Source organism: Mytilus edulis, chromosome 1, assembly GCF_963676685.1.
Source record: "Mytilus edulis chromosome 1, xbMytEdul2.2, whole genome shotgun sequence".
In the NCBI taxonomy this organism is placed as follows: domain Eukaryota; kingdom Metazoa; phylum Mollusca; class Bivalvia; order Mytilida; family Mytilidae; genus Mytilus; species Mytilus edulis.
Genome location: NC_092344.1, coordinates 84,526,081 through 84,545,343, shown reverse-complemented (window position 1 = coordinate 84,545,343; position 19,263 = coordinate 84,526,081). Strand labels below are relative to the sequence as shown.

General features: G+C 32.5%; 2 protein-coding genes across 3 annotated transcripts in view; one reads left to right on the top strand and one right to left on the bottom strand.

Annotated features, from left to right (window-relative positions):
* Positions 1–917: 917 nt before the first annotated feature.
* Positions 918–2,327, top strand: LOC139488204 (zinc finger MYM-type protein 1-like). Its single transcript, XM_071273705.1, has one exon. It carries the CDS (start codon positions 918–920, stop codon positions 2,325–2,327), a length of 1,410 nt encoding a protein of 469 aa, XP_071129806.1.
* A 4,602-nt stretch (positions 2,328–6,929) lies between these two features.
* Positions 6,930–19,263, bottom strand: part of LOC139492896 (tetraspanin-11-like) — a 28,216-nt gene continuing 15,882 nt past the window's right edge. For both annotated transcript variants that reach the window (XM_071281049.1, XM_071281053.1), the window contains exons 6-9: positions 14,748–14,841; positions 14,061–14,221; positions 12,808–12,891; positions 6,930–11,984 (exon numbers count right to left, since the gene is read on the bottom strand). In XM_071281049.1, coding sequence (XP_071137150.1) covers positions 11,931–11,984; positions 12,808–12,891; positions 14,061–14,221; positions 14,748–14,841 — 393 coding nt within the window. In that variant the 3' untranslated portion in view covers positions 6,930–11,930. The remainder of the gene's footprint in view (positions 11,985–12,807; positions 12,892–14,060; positions 14,222–14,747; positions 14,842–19,263) is intronic.

Below are 19,263 nucleotides of genomic sequence, written 5' to 3'. Positions count from 1 at the left end.
CAGGACAATCCTATTCGGGATCGGACCCACACCCACACCCCTTATTTATCGATTCTTGATCTAAAATTAATATTTTACCGCTGACTATTTACCGAAATAACGAAATTATTTGAAGTCACGAACCTACATGTTTACAAACGGTGAAAACTCCAGTAAAATTCTCCTGTACCCATATTATCTCACAAGTAAACTTACTCTGGATAAAATTATATACATGTCTTTCACGGACGCCATCACGAGTTGGTTGACTGTGGAATATCCGTTAATACACAGATGATATCAGACATGCTCCCATGTTGTAACTACAATCCCATAACGGCGTTCCCTTTTTTTTTACGAATTAGACTATTTACGAAGGGTGTCTTATATGGAAGAGGGTCTACTTATCCTTCCGGAGCACCTGAGATTACTCCAAGTTTTAGATTGGGTTCATGTTGCTTAGTCTTTAGCTTTCTATGTTATGTCCTTTACTATTATATAGATATAGGAAGATGTGGTATGAATGCCAATGAGACAACTCTCCATCCAAGTAACAATTTATAAAAGTAAAACATTATAGGTAAGTGTAAGGCCTTCAACTTGGAGATTTGTCTCACATCGAACAACAAGCTATAAAGGGCCCAAAAAATAATTTGAATTAATGTTGTAAAATCATTCAAACCGGAAAAACAACGGTCTAATCAATATAAAATTATGTTTGTCTTTTTCTTATTTGGCCATGGCGTTATCAGTTAATTTTCGATCTATGAATTTGAATGTCTTGTTTGTTTGCTTACGGGAAAGCCTAATTCCCCTTTTCAGACACAACTGTTACTACCGATGCTGCTATTGCGCCGATGTAGAAGGAATCGGAAGTTAACGTAGATCATTGTGTTGATGATAGCGTGCTACCATTAGAACCACAGACTGATGAAGTAATGGAAAAGGTGACGGAGATTGGCCTATCATTTGATCCTTTCGTTATTAAGAAACAAAGTTTTTCTGAAAATGAAAAATTGAAGATTCTTTCTACTCCGAGCAGTAGTGATGTAAAAACATTTCCAACGACAAAGGGACGAAAATATTCCAAGGACTGGGAAAAAACTTATCCATGGCTGCGCTACTCAGTTGAAGAAGATGCCGCTTATTGTGCATACTGCTTAGTGTTTGGTGACGGTCACGGTGACGGATTGTTTGGAATGATTGGTTTTCGTGACTGGAAAAACGCATCCGGTGACAAGAGAGGTTCACTCAGAATACATGAGAATAGCAAATTACACTCTGCTGCGAAAGAAAAGGCCGATAATCTGATTATGGTTTCGAATGAAAGTAAACCCGATATTTGTAGTAGTATAAGCAAAGCGTACGAGAACAAGATAGTTCGTAATCGTCAGATACTGCTTGCAATTATAGATGTTATTGTTAGTTTGGGACAACGGAATATTGCGCTCCGGGGAAACTGGGATAAGGAACTGAAAAAGGAAGACGGTAATTTTCAGTATTTTGTGGAATGGGTAGCTAAATTTGATGAAATTTTACGTCACCATTTGCAGTCACAAGGTCCACATTACCTATCGCCGAAGGTTCAGAATGAACTGATTTATTGCTGTGAGACCGAGATACGCGAGAAGATAGTTAATGGCTGTAAGCAAGCCGAATTTTATTCGATATGTGCTGATGAGACTACCGATGTCAGCGTTAAGGAGCAGCTTTCATTGTGCATTCGGTATGTAGACAGGATAAAGTCAGAGGTCAGAGAGGAATTTATGGGATTCGTAGAACTGACAAAAACAGACGCTGAAAATATTGCTGGGAACATCTTGACATACTTAGATAAGTGGGGAATAGAGATTGAAAAGTTAAGAGGACAGGGCTACGACGGTGCTAGTGTCATGAGTGGACACGTAAACGGTGTCCAAACTCGCATTCGGAGAACTAGTCCCAGAGCTTACTATGTCCATTGTCGTTCCCATAACCTTAATTTTGTTGTGACCCAAAGTTGCAAGGTTGTTCACCCAATTCGCAATATAATGGATAATGTGGTGCAACTAACCTGGTTCATTTGTGCTTCAGCCAACCGAAAGAATATACTTAAAGAAGAAATGTTCACCGAGTCTGACCTTATGAATAAGATAATGGAAATAAACGAGGAAGACGATAGCAGCGGTAAATTATTGCAGGAAGCTATGCATAAAAAATCAATACAACCATTAAGTGAAACCCGTTGGACGGCTCGGGTAGATGCATTGTCCGCAATAATCACAAATTACGAACAACTTCACAATGCAAGATTGAGGAAAAAAGCAGTGGCGATTCAAAATCTAAGGCAGGTGGTCATCGAAGGTTGATGGAAGACCCAGAATTCATTATGGCTCTAGTTGTTGGACAGTATGTCTTAGCATTTTTGAAGCCTTTGACACTTTCCTTGCAAAAAGTTGACTGTGATATGGTAGTGGCCTTTGATGAGGCACGGAACTTGCTAAGAACTCTGAAATCGATCAGATCAGAGGAAGCATTTTCTAAACTTTTCGAGAGAGCCCGTGTTTTAGCAGATGTAGTAGAAATAATTTTGCAGCCGCGGCGAAGAGTTGGAAGGCAAATTCACAGAGACAACCCAAATGTTGACTCAGCAGAACAGCTTTGGCGAGTTTCAATTTTCTATGCCTTTTTAGATCCCGTGTGTACTGAGCTTGAAAGAAGATTCCCACAAGAACAACGACAACTGATGATGGGTCAATACCTCTTACCTGGAAAATTTGACTACCTGACAGATGAATGCATAGATGAGATAAAAGAAGCATACAACCCTGATTTGCCGGACATTGAAAACTGGCAGCAGGAGATCCTTAGATGGAAAACAAAGTTCGCCGACAAGGAATCTGTTCCAAATTCACTCCAGCAAGCTCTTGTATATACACACCAGGATTTTTATCCAAACATAAGACGTGTTCTTGTGCTTCTGTTAACGCTACCAGTGACGAGCGTCTGCTGTGAACGTTCCTTTTCTGCCCTGAGACGACTGAAAACTTGGGGAAAGGGCATGCATGAGTGGCGAGAGATTGTGCGGTCTTGCCATGCTTCATGTGCATCGGGATAAGGATGTTAGCAGACAAAACATTTTGAGACGTTTCGACGAAACTGGCCATAGAAAAATTGGCAAACTCCAATTTTAACAATATCTACTGATATACTTTGCTCTATGTTCTGACTACAAACTTAAATAGATATTTAGATTTTTATCTGATTTATTAACTAAATTAAAGTGTTAAAAAAATTGGTGTTACTATCTACATGTCTTCAAATGATAAATGAATGTATGAAAAGTGTCTAAATTTGAGACATTGTAAAACTCTCTTAAAATGCCTAGAATGCAGGATTTTGCACCATTCATTCCATACCCTGTCAAAATATTTTCGCCTCGCTTCGCTCGGCTCAATGTTTTGCCTCACTAATATATTGGGCCTAGTTACGGCCTTGAGTGTCTTATTAGGGACTATACTAAGGCAGCAACCATTTGATTTTCTTGGGGGGGGGGGGGGGGGGGGGGGGGGCTATGGATTTTTTTGGAAAAAAAAGTTTGTTTCCAGTTTTTTGAATAATTTGTTTTTGATTCTGAGAAAAAAAAATGTTTGTTTCACCCTCAGCTGCCACTACATGTAATGCTAAAATTGAAAGAAAAAAAATGTTTTCGACTTGTCGCAAAAAAAGTATATTGTTTTTCGCCACAGGCGAAAAAATCCATAGCCCCCCCCCCCCCCCCCCGAAAATCAAATGGTTGCTGCCTAACATACTTAGTATAATAGTCCCTTTTTTTTAATCAAACTCCTGTCCTGCCTTTTTTCAAAATTTCAAAATATGTATCTCAAACATAATATGCAACAAAACAAGCTACTTCTTTCAGAAGTTAGCATACTATGTTCCATTCTCAATTTTATGTAATGGGATTAAAACTCTTATAATATATAGTACACAATTCACATAATTTCCTCAGAGAAGGTATTGAAAAAAATCTGGATCGTTTATATACATATCATATACGTTTGTAAGGTTTTTAGACTTTTTCGTACTTTTTGAAGTTTTGATCATACAGATTAAAATTAAATAGTCCAAAAAAATTCTAAACAACAACTCAACCATAAAATGAGTCTTCATCATGGGTTTTTCCTGATAAAAAACACAAATTTTGCAAAATTTATTTTCTTTTATCATACCTTTTTCAACAAATAATATTTACAAATAGGTTTCCAAAGCACTATTGGTAATCCAACTGCAGTCTAGTACACAGTTTAGTTCTGTTGGTAAAACTCCACCCTCAACGGGACTGAGCGAAATCCGTATGTTCATTGGGTTGATCTACTAGTCTCTTTTCCATTTTTCTTGTGTTACTTTGTATGGAAAGAGAAAATGGGGTGGTTTAGATTTAAAAACATCAGACTTAAGGTAGATAGGGTGTCTTCCTCCATCTTGGATTTGGAAATACCAGAAAACAAGGTCTAGATCTTTAATAGAATGTGCAAATTTTTAGAGAAGTAGATAATTCATGTGTCAGAAGTTCCACTTCTACATAGAAAATGACATGTTTTATCATATTTATGATTGTATTTTACAAAAAACAGAAATTTTTTGTTTGAACAATTTTTTTCCAACTTTGCCACATAAGGGGAGGCAACTCAAATGCAAGGGCAGATAATTCAGATTAAGGTATTTTTACAATAGAATGTGTTAGGAATTTCTCTTTTTTATTATGTAACAAGAAAACAGGTCCGGTGACCCCATTTTTTCTTTTTCTTAACTGAAAGCATACTATTAAAGCTGTCTTCTCATATGTGATCTCAAAATTCTATGGTGTAGTTTACGCTTTATTGCAGAAAATTGGGGTTTCCATTTTAGTTTAAACATATTTATTTATAGTGGATTGGGAAACAAGTTTTGCAACTTATATTAATCCCTTTCCACTTTACGGGTGCGAGTGCTGCCTTGTAGCGGCATTAGCCTACTCTTTTTCGAAATCTACAAGGGTGTCTTTAACGTGCAAGAAATGTGGCTCTCTCTTAACACGGGTCAGCCATTTATCGTCCCTTTCCGACGGACTATCATCGTTTCCTCAAGACCATACTCGCAGATGGTGTCAAGGGAGAGCCGAAAATTGAGTTCCTGAAATTTCCATCCCAAACGGGAATCGAACCAGGAACCTTTGTGTTAGTAGTCCGATGCACTAACCACTACACCACGGCTCTCCATGCATAATCTATACAAAATTTGACAATTTTGAACACCGTGTAGCATGAAAAAAAGCCTGGTGACCCATTCTTTTTATTACTTTTTTTTAAAAAGCATAATATAAACTTCATTTTGGCAAATTATTAAAAAATTCTATGGATTATAATTTAGACACCCCATCTACCTTAAGTGTAACCAATGGCGGATCTAGGGGGAGGGTTCCTGGGGTTCCCCTTTTTTTCGGACGATCAATGCATTTGAATAGGGACATATAGTTGGAACCCTCCCTTTGGCCTGGGTTGGGAACCCCCCTTTTTAAAATGGCTAGATCCGCCCTTGGTTACCCATATCATTTTACTTAACGGGAGTGTGTTCCACAGCAGTGAGGAACGACAACTGTTAGTGGTCACATGCCATATCATAATAGCCCCCCACCCCCCCAAAAAAACAACAACAAAAAAAACAAAAAACAAGAATGGGTCCCCAGTACATGGATGCCCCACTCACACAATCATTTTCTATGTTCAGTGGACCATGAAATTGGGGTCAAAACTCTTTATTTGGCATTTTAATTCGAAAGATCATATCAAGGAACATGTGTACTAAGTTTCAAGTTGATTGGACTTCAACTTCATCAAAAACTACCTTGACCAAAAACTTTAATCTGAAGAGGGACGAATGGAAGAACAGACAGACGGACGAACGGAGGTACAGACCAGAAAACATAATGCCTCTCTACTATAAAAGGTTGGGCATAAAAAAAAACTCCTACCTCCTCCTCTTTTGAAGAATTACCTGTTAATAGCAGACTTTTAATTGCTTCAACTGAATTATATATCTCTTATAAAATCAAGACAAATAATAGCAAGACATATTGTGTTTGTGTGGTCACCTGTCTATTTGTTGTAGACTTTATGTATACATCGAGGAGTTTATATCTTTTTTTCTATTTCACAATTAATTCTCAGAGTACACTGCAGGCTGAATAATAAAGAATATAAATCTGATAGCACTTATAAGACATCATGTTATGACACAAGATTGTACACGTCTCTCTTGAGATGGCTGCGGTTATTTCTGTAGTTGGGTTGCTGTCTCATTGATGTATACCTCACATCTCCTTTTTAATTCCTATAAACTTATTTTTTCCGTGTACATTTTTGGCTGAAAAAAAATCAATCTCTGATAGCACTCATAAGACATCATGTTAGGACTCTTGTATTTTATTGAAAACTACATGTCTCACTTTATGTCTTTTGTGGTGTTTTTTTTTTCTGTAGATAATTTTTGCTTTTTTTAGTTTCACTTTAATATTATAATATAGATTTGAAGATAATATTCAAAATGCCTCACTTGAGGGTTATAGCTCATTTAAGGACTTTTCTGATATTTCACAATGAGTGGTTGGCAGATATTCTGAACATTGTTGACCCAATCAGATTTTCTCCTTCTATAACTGATTAAAAGGAAATGGATCATAATCAGGTTTTACCCAAATGATATATCTTAGTTTTAGCAGCCATGTTGGTTGGCAGGCTTGACACATTGCATTTATTTAAATACCTCTTGGATGATTGGGGTCTAATTTGTTTCAACATCCCCCATCTACTCATTAAATTGGTAGCAGCTATTTTTGGATAGTTACCAAATTTTGTTTAAATGAAAGAAACGCATGAATCAACAACTGTTATAAGCTGCTCTGTATATAAAAAAAAACAAAAACACTAAAGCAAGTTTCACATTTAATTTACCACTCTTGAAACAGGAAAAAAATCATAAATAATGTTCTATTTACAAAACAAGACAAACAAATAAAATGTAATGTACATAAAACAAATAGATATGATATCCAACAATATTTTCTGTGATATATAATCATATAACATCAGCTGTGCTCCAGGTTGACATGTTTTTAGAATTTCACCCTCACAATCCGACTAAATACCACTGTCATTTTAAAATCAAGGAGTACAAAATACACTTATGTAATATTCTTTCCTGCAATGAAATAAGAGCTGTAATTTTTTTTTCTTGACAAATCGTAAAACATTTCTTCAAATCAAATATATTTTATCAATCTGAGCATCTTTTTCAATAGGTAATTTTACTGTTTCTTTGATTTAGATTAGAAGTCAGAAGGGGGGGGGGGGGGGGGGGGAATTGTACATTGTATTTCAAAAATATGGAAGATATCCCATTCAATTTAAATTAATCTGGAGCTATGCATTAACACTATATGTTTATAATTGAAAAACTACCCTGCACTTATAAAACCACCAATATTGTTAAAATTTAGTTTGTTAATTTTATAAGATTATTTTTATTTAAAACTGCTACAATTTTCAAATAGAAGAAATTATCTAACCTATAATAACAATATATACATGATTATAGAGGTGCTCATTGTTAAATAATGTGTGACCAAATCAAAAATCTACTACAAGGTGGAAAGCAAATATGCAAGTATCAAATATCTATTCCTTCATCCAAACTTTTACATTTCTTGCTTATATTAAATCATCAGACTTTTATTCCCTCGCATCATGATGCATGATGAATCTTTCATTTGCAAATTATACAACAGTTAACATTTATAATAAAAACCTTTCATAAGTAAAATAATAAATAAGAAGCTGGATATATTTTAGCTGTTTTTCTTGGCACTCTTAGCTGACTAAAACGTGCTAATGTCATCACAGATGTACTTCAAACAATAAACTACATGTACAAGGATGAGGAGGGGGTGACATGCTTATGGGATATGAGATATAGGGGGTAAGATAAATGGGGATGGTAGATATACTGGGGTACAAAGTGGAATTTAGGAAAAAGAAGAAAACAATTGGAGAGTGAGAAAAAAGTACAAAAAAGCAGGATTTTAGAAATGAGCAACCCTGTGTCATCCCCTCAAGCATGGTAATGTTTTCTGCTGACAGTTTATAATGATATATAACATAAAACATAAACACCAACATGATAGTGATTCTAAATATCTAAGTAATAAAATGTTGTAATTAATAAAAACACTATTGTTGCTTCTTCAACAAAAAGGTATTTATATGAGGACAATTAAGTTTTCTAAAAATAGGACTTATTTGTATGAAATACTTAAAATCTATTATATCACCTTTATTGTTAAGTACAAATTCATCATTCATTTGAATAAAGGGTTCAAATTTAATTTAGATATATTATCATTCATGGAATACCCATTTTTATGGGTTTCAAGGTTACATGCTAACCACAAATAAATGTTCAACCAAGAACAAACTTTTTATGCAGACTTTTGTGATCCATGAAATATAATACCCATGAAAATACAATTTTTACCAAGAAAAATAGTACAAATATTAATGAATCCACAAGAACACTTGTTTCAAATGCTAATTTTTTTAAATATACATTTCACTATAAAAAAAAAAATCGTTAACCTTTTTAAGAGCTCTGCAGGCTAAATTTTAAAATGTTTACGTTTTTCAAATATGAATTTATTTCTATACAAAAACTTTTACACAAATGTCAAACAACAGGAGTTTTTTTTATAGAAAAAACAAAAACAATCACAGAAAACGATTTTCTAGTCAGATATTCAGAGAATTTACATATAATATACAAAATTTACAATGAATCTTTTACTGGCCTTGCTAATTTATTTCATTCAGCCTTCTTTACCTAACTTATAAATTATTGTAAAGTTACTTTTGCATGTGATACCCTTACCATAATATAGATTAATAGATTAGAATCTCTTATAGAAACAGAAGCCTACTTAATCATCAATATCGTACAAGTTTCTTGAAACATATTATGAATAGAAAATTTGACATGTATAAATGAATAGAAAACTGAGAAATAGTTGTCATTGTATTTCTTGAATGATTGTAATTTAAATCTTTTCTCAGGGATAGATTGATTGATTGTTGCTTGCTTAACTTTCAGACCGGTGGGCAACAATATCAATTGAAACTGAGGGTCACATAAAATCAACACATTAAGGAAAATTTAATCATCATACTCTTAAATATAACCACTGAGTATTATCAGGTTATATGAAGTCAATAATTATTTTTAGTGATAAAAAGATAAACAATTTTAAATTCTAATTAAAACACAAGAAAATATATCACACACTGTAAAGGCTAGTAACCTTATTTACACATTTCCACAAGAAAATCAGTTTATATATTTTAAATTGACAGTAAGAATGCACATCTTATAAATTATCATCATACAAATATTACAAAAGAAAAAAAATCATGAATTTTAGACAGGCTTTATAGTCTATGCAAGAACTTGACAACAGCTCCACCTCACAAAGCTTAAAAATAAATGTGTAATTAGGCCAAAAAAAAACCAACTTTTAATTATTTTACTCAACCTATTTAGAGAATTCAAATGAAAAAGTGTTTCTTTTAACCCTTAATTATTCCTACACAAATGCATGAGTGAAAATAAACAGATCAGTGGGATTGCTTTATAATTGAAAGGGATAAAAATCAAAAAATACATTTTTACAAAATTTAAATGCTAACAGCAAAAACAATCAAAGTTGCAGAAAAAAAAAATATGTATGAAGTCAGCAAATATAATTTATCTTTGATATGTTTATATTAAATAGATATGTAATTAATATTTATGGAATGCATAATTATTATTTTTAACATGTTTCATAACACAACTCGTCTCTTTATTATTGAGCAATTGAAAGAACCTGCTTTCAAAGAAAATCATTCATCCTTATTTTAATTAAAATAGACACATCTCTTATATATACAGCACTGCTATATTCTATCAAACATATATATTTGGTAACAGTTTTAGTACATTTTAAATCATCTATACTTAATTAGAATTGTTATTATCCATAATTTCTTAAATATATTACTATGACTGGCCAACAACATTCACTTTGCCTAAGAAAATAGGGATAAACAGAACTTTGGTCTTTCATCTCAAGATAGATGTTACTCAGCTACATCTCATCTCAGAGATATTGCCTTTCAATGAGACTGTAGCTTATACTTTGCCTTTTTATTTTCAATACAATAGATAATATTTAATACCTTTCATATATTTACAATACTATTTACATGATAACACAATAGTTTTATCTTGGATAATTAATACTTACTGTCTCTAAACAAAATTTAAATCCAGAATTTTCTGAAGAAAATTTGATAGACTAGCAGTCTAACATTTTTTCCTGATCTCAACACACCAATAAAGAATGCTCATTACCTGCTACCAAAATAATTAAAAAAAAAATTGCATCTTATTTAAAGAAATATATCTTCCCATCTCAAGTTTTTACAACAATTTTTGTAGTGAGCCATCAATTTAATACAATGATCTTGCATCATTTCACTAATCAATGTCATTATGATTTCAGTGTTTCAAACATATCAAAATTACCATCATACTAGACAGGACTATAAAAAGACTGATATGTATAACTTCTATATATATTTCCACAGATTTTAAATGTCTGTATTATTTATTATTCAAGGAAAAGAGAATGAAAGATTTAGACTTATCTCATTTAATAAAGCTTCACTAGAATTTACTAAAATGTGTGAAAATTTATCAAAAGCATATTTTCAAGCAAAATTATAAACAAAAGCAGCAAATAATAACATAGCCATTGTGAATGATGTGAGTTTAAACAGGAAAACTTAACGACAAAAATCATAGAAACCTCTCATGGACCTTGCCTTATGGAATTTTGTTTATTGTCTCTTTCATGTCATTTAACCATTAAGACACTAGATTTTAACATTTGCTGTTTTTTTATAAATCTCAATCAAAATTTTAGAAAAAATATGCAACTTCGCTATTGTAACAATAATGTCGGCTGCTAAAGGGGCCTTCTCTTTAAGCAATGCCTACAGGTTACTAAAATTATTAATTTTATTTCATTTGCTCACCATAGATAACAAATCATTTTTTTGTTAGAAAAAATATATACACTAATTCATTCCATCATAAAAATAATCTCATACAAGAAGTTAATTTATAACACAGTTTAACAAAATACTTTTTTTCTTTTTTCCATCCCTGCATTGGTTTAGTAAACAAACAACAATACTAAAACACCTTTCCTATTTACAAAGTAATTTTAAGGAATGTCATATACAAATTACATAACCAAGATAAATCATACTGACTTAAAGTTAAGTAGAAATAGTGATGGCAACACACAGAATATAAAAGTTTTCTTAATTTCCAGAATACCTCTTTTAGCTTTCAAATTTCTGAAAAAGTAACTTTGAATAATATTTTATGTATTTTTTAACATAAAAACTATAGTTTTACTAGATTGATAAGAAAAGAAAGAAAACCAATATATGCATGATCAGAGAAATTATATGGTGATAGGATTTTCCTTTAAGAACCACTTGCTTTTTCCCTACTTAAAAAAGAGTCAAGTTCTACAGGTAACCAAAATGTCATATAAAAAAGAAAAGAAATCCTAAATATACTAAATCTACTTCAAATATTTCAATTCTATTTCATATGTCTCAAATAAAAGAAGATTGATGCTTATTACAAAAGATAAGTCACAAAAACTTGTTCTTTTCTTCTTTGTACAGGTTTAGAAAACAGTTACATAATAAAAGACTGTGCGATTTCCGTTAAAAATAAAACAATCCTATACCATACTGATTGTGCTTATCTTGATTAAGTACTTCTAGACTAGACTACATATCACAGACGTAAGAACAACAACAATGTTAAGATGAGTTCATGTTCCGATAAAATATTATCCCAAATGTCAGCAAAACAATCTGAAAGAGAAAAAATAATAATCATTTGTATGAATGATTTCAACTGATTGTTATAGTTTCCTATGTTATGCTGTTCCTGAATCAGGAGCCTGTAATTCAGTGGTTGGTGTTTGTTGTTGTATATCATTTGTTTTTCAATCATTGTCTTGTACATAAATCAGGCCCTTAGTTTCTTATTTGTCATTTCATGGTTTTTTATAGCTGACTATGCAGTATGGGTTTCACTCATTGTTGATGGCAGTATGGTGACCTATAGTTGGTAATCTCTATGCCAATTATCCTCTAGTGGAGTGTTGTCTCATTGGCTATTATTACACATTTTATTATTTTCATACTTTATAAAATGCTACATTCTATGTTATTCTCGTAAACTTAACAATCCAATATCTAGCACAATGATAAAAGAAAACAGAAAAAAGATTGGGCTGCACCTTGTTGCATGGGGAGGTTTGTTAGGTATTTTCAGCAAAACGCATTGAGTGTTTAGGTAAAGCATATCTATGACTAGCTTGCTTGCAAGATGAACCATGAAGTCATTAATAGGTTAGGTATACTACCCTCCATAACCAATTTATCTGTCTGTAGGACTACACTACTCCAAAAGGAGTGTATTATACCTAACCTTATAATGACTTCATGGTTCAACTAGCAAGAAATAATGAGAATCACTTAAGCAATTAATGATGATATATTATCGTTTGGTAATAGCTCTTTCTATCTCTGGGTCAGTATATTATAGTCCCATAAATTATCCACTGATTTATTATTGCACATTCGTTGATGAGAAAAAAGCATATTAAATCATAAGACTATGATAACTCACCATAAAAACACCCACAACTATAGCTGCTGTCCCAATCATAATGCCATTCATTATAAGATAATCATGCAGCTTGTCATAACAACCCTAAAATATAAAGGTTATCAGAATTTGTACAATGTTGAAGGTGTTACTGAGGTAGACCAAAAGCATTGTTTCAGTTTTAAGATCCTAGTTTTATTTTACAATACTGTGGATTCATTTATTTTCGTGGATACCAATTTTCGTGGTTTGAGGAAAACTTGCAAATTTGTGGATATCTAATTCTGTGGTTTTGGCAAAGTCTGCATTCATTCCTTTAGAAAATTTGCAATTTGTTGAATGTCTAAATTCATGGTTCCCTTGTTACCACGAAATCCACGAAAATTGATATCCATCGAAAATTAATGAATCGACAGTAGATTTCAAATACAAATACATTGCACTGCTAAACACGGAACATTTTATTCAAAATATTAATCTAATAAATCTGCATTCCAATATATATGTTTTTGGTGTTTTTGGTTATTTATTTTTTTTGTAAGGACAAAAGATATTATATAACAATTCAACTAATTTTAACAAACATTCTACACAATACAAATTTAAACTTAGCAAAAAATATCATTTTTGGTAGTGACTATCAGCAAATATACATGTCTTTCATTTTCTTAACTGCTCTGTTAAGATATTTCCTCTCTTCTAAAAAAAATAATAATATAAATGGAACCAGGTGCTCCGCCCAGCTTTATACGACTGCAGAGGTCAAACCCTGAACAGTTGGGGCAAGTATGGACACAACTTGAAACAGTTCTGAATTTGAATTGTGATCAATTTCTTGACATAATATGAGTTTCTGACTCAAAACAAATGTCAAGATCTTACAATATTGTGCAATTTAAGATTTCTTCTTCAAACATTTCAAAAATTTGGAATTTGAGAAATTTGAAGAAAAAAATTTAAAACAACTACCACCCCCATTAGTCCAAAACCTGACATTTCTTTATACATAATATACAAGTAGTGTAAAGGAGGAAAATCCCAACAGACCCAACATTGTATGTTTATTGTTTTAGAATTACCTTCCGTACACTGCTTTTAAATTGTCCATTGATCAGAAATACCTAGTTAAAGTGAGTAGTTATTTGCCTCTTTTGCCCCTAATTCTGAAACATTTCATTTTGCATTTTGAGCCATAAACACCCCCCCCCCCCCCACCCTGCAATTTTTTTAAAATAAGTCCATTGTAACTAAGTTCGCTTCATTTCACAACTTACAGTAGTATAGAGAGTGTAATTAAGAGGTGTCTCTAGCACAGGTGGTAGTTTCGTTGGTGGCCAGTTGGGATCAGACTGAATTTTCCCTGTACACAAGTCAAGCTGGTGTTGATCTTTAGGAGATTTTCTAAGACAGCAGCTTTCTGGTACCAAACTTCCATCTAAAATTAAATCCAAAAAGATTAGATCAGATTTAACCTTTGAATTTTTCAAGAAAAATAACATGCTTATCTCTTTTTTTAAACAAGTACTAAGCTGAAACAACTTGAAAAAAGCTACCTTAATCTAACAAATTTGAAAATTAATAAGTCTTTTTTATATGCAAAATCACAATTCTTTGAATGCTGTTCTTTCAATCAAGGATAGTACCTGAGTTACCTAGCATATGACTTAATATCTTCTTTCTGAAGTATGTGTTATACTTGTATAGATTATATAGTCATGGATATTCTCCGTGAGGTGGGATAAAAAAAACAACTATTTAATTACCTTAGATCTGTCTTCCAAATAACCTTATCACGACAAGCAACACTTACTTTTAATATTGACATCATTTTTTTTTTAAAGTGATGTCAAATTTGATTGGAACTTGTATGATTTTAACTAATGACTGACAAATTTGCATACAAGTGTAAATATGTCTGTTTGTGACAGTTTAAAAAAAAAGTAAAATTTATGTAAACTTACTGGAGTATTTATCAATATACCAGAAAGTTTCCTGCTGGTAAAGAGCCCAGGAATGCGATGAGTTCTCACTGCCATAAGCTCCACAACATTCAAACTAAAATAAAAACATCAACAAATTATCTAACAAGCATTTAATATTTGACTTTCAACTTGCCTAGCTAAATATATGTAAAAAAAAACTTATTTAACACATGTGAACATGAATATCAAATTTCTAGAATTTAACACAACCTTAAGATATTTAATTAATATCTTAACCTTTTTGAACTCCAATAACTTTATATTATTGAAAATTCTTCATGTCACCAAATTAATTCTTTAGATAAAAATCTGTACTTTTGATTTCCAAATTTTCCTAAGGAATAATAACTAGAGGCTCTTAAGGGCATCCGATACAGTTTCTCTATATAATGTCATTTTTATAATTTTGATATATGTTGTAGGCCTTGGCGAGTTAAAAAATAAAACCCGAAATAAATCATAGGTCACCGTGCTTGTTTTCGAGAAAATTGAGGCTGAAAATTGGGGATTTGTGCTATTTTGTAAAAAAGTTAGGCATTGTTATAAAATTTTTGAATCAAATATTCTTCGTCTTAAATTATTAAGATCGGGTTCAATCTGAAGCTGTGATAAGTGACAATAAGGAAAAAAAAAATCCCAACACAAATGACTATACAATTGTTCAAGCCTGGCTTGACATTACGGACCAGATGCTCAAAGTGTTAATTTTTTAAACCTAAAAATAAGGAAATAAACTGTTTCTGAAAATGTAATTTTTGTCATTTTTCTGCATAAACTGCATTTTGTCATGTTTTCTCCAAATCTCAAATAAAAAATATATGTCACCGTGCTGGATTTTATGATAAACGCAATTTTTTCTAAAAATTGCGTCCCCCCTTTGTAACCTTAACATTAGCGCTAAAGTGCACGACGTCGCTGGCAGACAATTTCGACGTTATCTCTGCAAATTACCGGCGACATTTTTTAAATGTATAAATATTGCTTGTTCAAAGAGCTACCTAGAAATTCGTAATATTGTTTTCGGAAATAAAATCATGTGAATCTTAAACACATCTCTTTGTTTGTGGTCTAAGTGAGAAACATAGATCTCAAGAAAAATATTAATACGGACTGTTGATAATCTTTACGGCTTTTAAAATTAAAGACTCAGCAATTTAGAACTTGACATACAGGTACATGTACTGTACACACTCAAATTTATAAATACCATATGTTGACCACTAAATGTTGATTTTGTTTTGTTTTGGTTGGTGGGCTGCTGTTTCTTTACAACACCCCATTAAAATCCCTTTATTCACGTTTTAATCACTTTCAAGAATTTCACATTTATTCATAAAATTAAACTTTTGTTCGGGTCAATGATTACAATTGAATAAAATTTGGAGGCTCCCTAACAGTTTAAAAGTTCGCAGTTTTAAAAGCTGACTATGCTGTATGGGCTTTGCACATTGATGAAGACGTTAATTTCTGTGTTATGTTTGTCTCTTGTGGAGAGTTTTCTCATTAGCAATTTTACCACATCTTCTTTTTTTTTATGTTGTCAGAAAACAAAAAAAAAACCTTATAAAGGAGAACCTTCAATTTGCTAAAGGAGGCTTTTATCAGAGACAGACAGACAGAGAAACCATACCATAATTAAAATTTTTTTTTTTATTTGGAAAAAACGATTGAATTAATAGCGAGAGGACTGGACATATTACCTATACCCCCCCGCCCCCCCCCCCCCCCCCAACACACACAGCTTTAGGTTTGTTTTTGTTCTTCTCCCAACTTTCCACACTATACCAGGCATGGGGTAATCGTAATCAGTAATTGTAATCAGCTGTAATCGATTACATTTTGCAGTGTAATCCTATGTAATCAGCAATCATGCCATTTCTGATTACAAGTAATCATAATGTAATCAATCACATTGCAAAAAACAGGTGTAATCATGATTACTTTTAGATTACTTTAAGATTACATTCATATGATTACTTGCTGATTACAAATCTTATATATATATATATATATATATACAATATGAAAATAGTTTTTGATAGACAAGATGAAAATAAGAAAATGTAAAGCTTGAATGAAAATCATGAAACTAGTATTCACAATGATGGGACCTTGTTTAAAGGGATAAATTGTATCATCTATATAACAAATTAGTATAACCAAGTGTTTTATTTTGTTAACAGTTTACTGAAGGAAATTGCCTCTCCAATATTTTGTTGTGAGATTGAGCTCTTATGATACAAGAATATGCCTTGATTGCATTTTTCCCCCCTTGATCGAAAACTTCTGATATTAACTCCAATTTCATATAAGTTTACCCAATATTTTTACATAACTACTTTGAAATTCAAATGCAGAAAACATTTAGTTCCATTTTGACTTTGATGGCCGACATAAATATATGAGCCCACTTAATTCAAAATGGAAGTTAAAACCAGATTTCATGTATTGACAAATTTAATAAATTTTGTTTTCCATAAATTGGTGTATAATATCTGCTTTCTTATTTTTATTCTTTATTAACTTTGAGCCTTACAGCTCATCAGTATAAACAAGTACATGTACAGTGTATACATATCGCATTATATTACAAACAATGTGCATAGTAAACAAAAGGTGATGTCAGAAGTTTCATCAATACAAAATATCTTTTATTACAATAAACTGTTTCTTAATTTAAAGAGAAATGTATATACTTTTCTAAGTTACAAAGTTTTTTTATGTTTTCACTTGGCAATAATTCTATTAATTATTAATTAGATCAAGTATTACAAATTTTCAAACAAATAATGACAATCAACCACTTTTAACTTTATTGATATTGTTATTAAGACAATAAATTTTAATACCCAAGCTCACCTATTGTTTGTTTAATCAAAGAGCTGAAAGCTCTGAAGAAAAATGACGCCACTGTCTCTAATATTGGGATAGTTTTTATGCAAGTCTTGATTTTCACATACCGTAATTAGTTTAACAATGCAACATGTCTTGTAAGCAAATAATTGATATTCGTATATGTGTGTGTGTGAAGTGAAGGTGACAACTGGCTGTTTTTTTTAAGACAAATGAATAGGTCAAGACTACCTGAATTGTACAAATGAATACCGTAGAAAGGCTTGTATATTTCTCAATGTTACATAGTCTGAGTCCATTCGCGCCCAACTCATGTTCGCCCTCTTTCACTTTCACACCCTACATGTTCGCACCCAATCTTAATTGGTTTTGTGTTTAATAACTCTGTAAGCAAGTGTTTTCTTATAAGTATAATTGTTGTCATTGTCTTAAAATAAAGTGAGACAGCATTTTTGTTTGTGTTGATTGATTGATTGATTGTTGGTTGCTTAACGTCCAGTGGCAAATATTTCATGCATATTCAGGACGAGAACAAGTTCACAATAAATACAATAGGTAGGTTGATACAATAGAGGCCATCTGGGATGATGGTCGGAGAAATTTGGACTGCCACCGGAAAAAGAGGGTATATTGGATAGGAACAGAAATTTGGCCTTGCAACAGGCCACCTACGGACCCCTTAAAGAGTTGTTGCAAGGGTTCTTAACGTGCAAAGAGCGTGGCACTCTCTTTACACGAGGCATCAGATTTAACGTCCCCCTTCTGACCGTACGTGACTGCGAACTTGATACATCCCGCACAGCCAAACGGACGCCCCACTTCAGCAAGCGTTTTACTGCCGGTCGGGAGAAGACCAAGTGACCATATCTCTATTCCCCAGTCACCCTTGGGGAGTGTTTGTGTTGAATAAATCTTAATCATGTTTTGGATAGCGTATTGTTATTGCAATTTAAAACAACAATCATATATATATGAGTAACCGTTACGGTAGTCCAAATAATTATTACGTCTGGCAAGGCTTTTTAAATTTTATTCTGGGACACCTTCTTATGAACGCAAGGCTATGTTAATTTTTTTCTGGGAAGCCTTCTTACAAAGCCTTCCTACGAACGTCTAAGGAAGGCGTCCCAGAAAAAAAATAAAATAGCCTTGCCAGACGTCATTATTATTTGGACTAATACATGAGATATTGGATATTTTTATGCATTATTTTAACCAGTTGAGCATTTTACAGGATTGTTTGTTTAATGCTGTTTAAACTTTACTGAAAAAAAAACCCTAAAATTTGCTAATTATTTGGCATGAAAGTTTGATTTATTGAAAGGGACTCATAGTTTTCCATTTTATTTTAATTATTGTCTAATTGTTAAAACAATAGCTTGGGTAAAGGCTTCGTTGTTTACTGTACCCTTATACACAACAACATATTCACTTTGGTTTCGTTGTTAACCTAAATACACAACAACATATTCAGTGAGTGACGGTGGATTTCACAGTGAAATTCACTATGTACTTGGTACCTGTTATTAATTAATTGAATAGAAAATATTATAACAAATATTATTGGATGCCGAATTGACGTCAAATGGGTGCCGATTTGACTAGATGCCAATTTATTCAGGTGCTGACTTGACTTGTACGT

What these genes read in the sequence shown, in the direction of transcription:
- LOC139488204 (XM_071273705.1), top strand. Translation starts at nt 918, where the DNA reads ATGGAAAAGGTGACGGAGATTGGCCTATCATTTGATCCTTTCGTTATT.